Source organism: Anser anser (genome assembly GCF_964211835.1).
Source record: "Anser anser genome assembly, chromosome: 2".
Taxonomy (NCBI): Eukaryota; Metazoa; Chordata; class Aves; order Anseriformes; family Anatidae; genus Anser; species Anser anser.
The window spans coordinates 32,052,903-32,058,505 of NC_139721.1; the positions used below are offsets into that span (position 1 = coordinate 32,052,903).

Below are 5,603 nucleotides of genomic sequence, written 5' to 3' on the forward strand. Positions count from 1 at the left end.
GTAAGGTCGTCTTTGTTCTGGTTCCTAGCAGTCAAAAAACTAACTGTACCTTCTGCAAGTAGCAATCAGGTCTTTTCCTTCTTTTTCTTTCTTTTTCTTTCTTTTTCTTTCTTTTTCTTTCTTTCTTTCCTTCTTTCCTTCTTTCTTTGTTTCTTTCCTTCTTTCTTTCTTTCTTTCTTTCTTTCCTTGTTTTCTTTTTTTTTTTTTTTAATTTAGAAAACAGCTGAAAGTTTTACTTTACAACATTTAGAATCTAACTTTAAAAGTGACATTTTGATACTGACTAAAATTATACGGCTTCAGAAGAGAAGCTCTGATGTTCATGATAGCTTTAAAAGCTATGGTTGTGAAAAGACATCCTTTTATTTTATTAATAGTTAAGTAGAGAAAAAGAAATCTAGCTGTTATGGCAACACTTACAAAAGGAAAATTCACAAACCAACATTTAAATAAACATAAATGACTAAAGATAAAACTCTAAGGTGCCTGACAAAGCAAGGAAACAAAGTCACAGATTCTTTTTCTGAGCTTTCAGATGGTTTTAGGATTAAAGTTTGTATTGCCAAACCATATTCACAGCACCTTAATTTTAAAAGAGTTAGAGGAGCTGCTTGGATATAAACACAATTCCTGAATATTCGATATCACTCCCAAGGCATATATCTATTATTCATACAAATTAATGGTTTTTTGTTTGTTTTGTTTTGTTTTGTTTTTTCCTTAGGTGCTCTAAAAAGTATAATTGATGTATCAAGAAAAAAAAGTTTGCAGCTCTCTTGGTGTCAACTGCTTCACCAAGACCTGAAAAAACTATCTAGTCTGCCAGCAGATAACTTTACAGACTTTCAAAATCTTATTTATTTCCACCTTATGGACTGAATGTATACCTACAATTAAAACTAAAGTTGTCTTGGTGACATACAGAGGCATTACATTCCTGATACAGATACAGATATTTTGTGATACACTGTAGTACTGTCAATCCCAAATCTTAAAAGGAAAAAAAAAAAAAACTAATACACCAACTCAAATTTTAAATAAATTGTTCCATGAAAATTAGCCTTAAAATGAGATTGTATGAAAATAGTGTGTTCATGTGTGTGTGCTGTCTGATTTCTGAGAGTTTTTAAGCCTACCAGTGTTCAAATTTCCAAGCCTCTCTGGGAAGTCATGAGAGACATAAACTTCCAAACAAGCTAAGTTTCTCACTAGTAATCCTAGGGACAGATCTTAAAAATACATGTATTAGGAGACTAGCAACCTTATGATTATGAGATTTATGTTTTGTATTGCCCTTCTGTAGGACATGAAGTTTAGGTGGTATTACTGAAAGGGTTGTTCTTTACTCTTTACTGAAAGGGTTGTTAGGCATTGGAATGGGCTGCCCTGGGAAGTGGTTGAGTTACCCTCCCTGGAGGTATTTAAAAGACATTTAAATGTAGAGCTTAGTGATATGGTTTAGTGGAGGACTTGTTAGTGTTAGGTCATAGGTTTGTCTAGGTGATCTTGGAGGTCTCTTCCAAGCTAAATGATTCTGTGATTCTATTTAAGACCTTATGCATCCTCCTCTGAGATGCTTTTCACCTTAACTGACTCGGAGATGGAACTTACAAGGTTAGTGTTGGTCATCTGATGGTCATATGATAGCTGAACTACACAGGCACAACTGAATCTAACAAACCAGAATCTGGAAAAATAAGAATAAATATCTTCAGCAGCAGGACATTATAACTGATGAGGGCTAAGAGTTGAGACTCACTCCCTTATACTCCAAATCAAATATTTTGTGGAACATGCTGCAAAACCAAACATATTTGACCAAGATTTTTCTAGGGGTAGGGTTGTGTGAAGTGATGAGACAATGCTTTTTTGAGCAGCTGGTTTGTATCTTGCAACTCTATATCTATGCCTATGTTTTTATTTTGAAACAAGCAAATGGCATCTTATTTTCCAAAGTCTTTGAAGCTTTAGCAGTGAAGCCATCTGAGAGAAGTCTTCTGCCTTCCCATCTCCCATTCTATGACTCTTATCTGTGACATTTTTTTTCAGCAGCATCTCTCAGAAGGCTAGCTTTATAAAACAGATAATGGAAATAATCCAGGTTAACACTCCAAAAAAGAGATGGGGACCAGCTATGTTTAATACAGGCCATTTCAAAAACCTGGCTTACAGCATGGCTCTACAGTCAGCATAACTGGAGGGAGCAAGGAATCATTTCATGAAAGACAGGGAGCAGGAACCTCTGAAGACAGTTTTGCTGCTGAGGTAGGCAAATTATGTCACTATACTCTTAGCTCTTTTGGGACTTTTCAAAACAAAAATTTGGGTCTTTAAAAAAGCAAACATACAAACACAAAAAAACAACCCCCTGGAGTTAAGGAAAAGCAGAGCAACCAGCACTGTGGGAGAATATAATAGACCTAATCTTGTGTTACTGCCATTTTTGTCCATAGCAGATACTCCAAGGTTAAAACTATCAGGTTATAAAATGAAAATCCAAGTTACTGCCTGTGCACTCTGTGTTAACTCAGAACATCCATCTGAACGTTGCTGAACACCAGCAAAATGTTATTTCTTGCTTAAACTACAGATCTGCTGAGGCTTTTCTGTATTTGCTCCATGTGTACATGTTTTCAACATGATTAGAAAACCAGTATAGCTGCTGTAATCAGCAGATGACTCCTTATAGCTTAGTTATCACAGATTTCTAGTATAAATCAATAGATAACACTTGCAAAATGGATTTTCTAATCATATTTAGAGCTTGTTACAGTGACTAATGGTTTGCAATATTTCCTGAATTTTTTTATCCCCTAGACAAAAGAAGTTTTTAATAAGTTACAAAGTTATTCATCTTGGAAATGAATGTGTTATATTTTGTACATGAACCAAGACAATCAAGCCAATCCAGTAAACACACTGCAGAAAATAAGTTACCCCATAATTAGGGTTTGGAAAAAGTCATGACAAGTTGTGTAATAAATGGTATTCATCACTCCCACATATTCATTATATCCACATAGTTTTTTCCAGTAAAGATAAAAATATAGTTGCCATTCTACTAACATATTTATCTACACCACACCCTTTCATGTTTGTGAAAAATCATTACTGGCTTGCAAAAGAAGGGCAGACAAAAGGATGGCAATGCTTACTTTTGAATATTGTTGGTAGTAATGTGGTATATTACATGTCCTTACTGAAAATACTGATGTAAAATAACTTGGCTGTCACAGACTATGGTTGCAAACAGACGTATAAGCCAGAAAATGATCTCTTTTCCTATGCACGGTATGGAAAATTCATCATTTTCCATAATCTCTGTCAAGCCTCTGATCAAAAATGTTATGGACAAAGATTGAAAAGATTATAAGACATGCAAAACCCCTCTAGTTATGTATGATGAAAGAATTTCTTTTAAAAAACTTATGTCCCCTGTGTCCATAAAGTGAAAGCTGAGTGGGCCCTCAGGTGAATCTACACAACTCACTGGGAGCACACCTTGATTAGCCTGAGTATTTTTTTTCAATTATACACCTTCCATAAACATTTAATCTGATGATTAATCACAGCCTTGTTCAATTAGCACTGAAACAGTTAATTCCTAGTCTACTTGGTGTCAACTTAAATTGCTGTCACTGGCTTACCTTGTACAGTTTCAGGGCTGCTTCATGCCTGTGATTGGTAGTATGTAAGCGCAATTTATCCACGCTGTTGGTGTAGTAGTCACAGGCATTACATTTTAGGTGAACCGGGTTGCCAATGGCAATACACTTCAGCCTCCACTCATTAGTTTTGCCCCCTTCTTTAATGTGAGCCACCAGTTGATATTTCTGCATATGTTTGTCAGTCTTGCAGTGGAGCTGGAAGTTCGCTTTGAGCTGCGTGTTGTAGTTACAGAGCTTGCACTGGTAGATGTCTCCAATTACAGCCCTCCACTCCTCTTCGGGGAGCGAGCGCTCGCTGCTCACATGCACACTTAGGGCCTCCAGGCTGTCAGAGGTGAATTTGTTGCAAACAGCACACTGGAATAGCTTCAGCGCTGGGTCACTGATATAAGGTGACAGCTCTCCTGCAGTAAGGAGGGACAGGTCATCACCCATTAGCTGACCACTGGCAAGCCGGATTTCAGGCGGCAGCTCATTATTTACTACAGGAAAAAAAAAAAATTAAAAGGGAAAGTAGAGACCAGCAAGCATAGCACACACAGAGGAATCTGTAAAATAAAGCCTTGACAAGGAGTTTGCTTTCTCTAGAGCTTAAACTATAAAAAGCTGTAATAGGATTGAATCAGGATCAATTACAATCATCCCTTTCAACTTCTAAATTCCCTCATCAGATAGCTTTAATTACTCCTACTGGGCATGATGTCATTCTGGAATTTGTATTTTCAAAGGCATGAAAGTTGATCAATAAAATAACAAAACAGCAATGCTTTTGTAACTTAAAAGCCTAGATTAACTTACACAGCACTAATTGTACTTTTGTTATATCCTTTAAATGATGTTGCAGGTAGCTCAGTATATACATATCTACAATATACTAATTAGGATAAGTGTATCTATGCCAATTTAGCTACTTTTAGTACAAGATCTTAGTGTTCCTATTTCTAAAATATGCCCAGAAAACAGCACTAGGCCTATTTAGGTATGTCAAACATGAAACATTAGAACTGAATGGAGTTTGAGAGTTCTTTTTTGTACAAATCTATAAGGTTAGATAACAGATTTACAGTACACTGCCCAACCATGAGCATTTGACTCCAATTCACCCTCCTCTTACACCTGGAATACACACAATTTGCTAACTATAAAAGGGCATTGTCAGTTAAGAAAGAAAAGATTACATTCCTGCCCGAAAACATTGACCTATTCAGATAATTAAAAACTGCAGAAAACAGAGCTGCCTTTATCTTTTCTATTTTGTTTATTTGATAGCACCTTGTTACATAATCAATTAATTTCATTCTCTACCTGTGGACCCTGCACACAGTGATGGAAGGGAGGAAGACAGGATTGTAAAGTCACGCGCTTGGTCGGGGGCTGGAGGAAGGCCCCCAGGGGCAGGTAGAGATCCTTCACTGCTTTCTGCAGTAAGGTCACTCCTGTAACCACTATCTAGCATATCACTAATTTAGCTTTTACAGAAAAGGCTCGACACAAGATGATGAACAAAATAAAACAGAAAGTGGGTTTTTGTCTTCAGCTGAAACACTAATACTTCTAAGTGAAAAATTAATATGAGAAGACAAAGAGACACTGACCAAGTCCCGGCGCCAAAGCCGCAGCTGTTGCTGGATCAAGCTGGAATGGATTGATCATCATCTGCGGGTCTGCTGGGTTCTCCAGTTTCATTCCAGTCAGGCCTATGTTCTGGGCTAGGTAGTACTGGTAGAGCTCTGCCTCCGCGGGTGCCAAGCCCAAGTGCAGGTTGTGCTGGATCTGTTTCATGTTTTGCTGCAAGAGCATCATGTTATGCATGTGCTTCTCACTGGTCATGTGAATGCGGAGGTTCCTTGCCACATTGGTTTCATAGTCACAAACCTCACAGCGCCACGTGGGTTTCTGTTTTGGTTTTGATGGAGATGGTGTCCCGCAGCCACT

General features: G+C 37.5%; 1 protein-coding gene and 1 long non-coding RNA gene across 9 annotated transcripts in view; one reads left to right on the top strand and one right to left on the bottom strand.

Moving 5' to 3' along the window:
* Positions 1 to 5,603, bottom strand: part of ZFHX4 (zinc finger homeobox 4) — a 151,518-nt gene that overhangs the window by 119,959 nt on the left and 25,956 nt on the right. For 5 of the 7 annotated variants that reach the window (XM_083823846.1, XM_083823843.1, XM_083823841.1 and 2 more), the window contains exons 2-3: positions 5,264 to 5,603; positions 3,648 to 4,150 (exon numbers count right to left, since the gene is read on the bottom strand). The exon at positions 5,264 to 5,603 is cut by the window's right edge and continues 2,284 nt beyond it. In XM_083823846.1, coding sequence (XP_083679972.1) covers positions 3,648 to 4,150; positions 5,264 to 5,603 — 843 coding nt within the window. The remainder of the gene's footprint in view (positions 1 to 3,647; positions 4,151 to 5,263) is intronic. The other 2 variants (XM_083823847.1, XM_083823845.1) reach the window with 1 other exon arrangement.
* The window catches only part of LOC310894121, a 68,287-nt gene that overhangs the window by 43,363 nt on the left and 19,321 nt on the right, over positions 1 to 5,603 (top strand). The window lies entirely within an intron of this gene.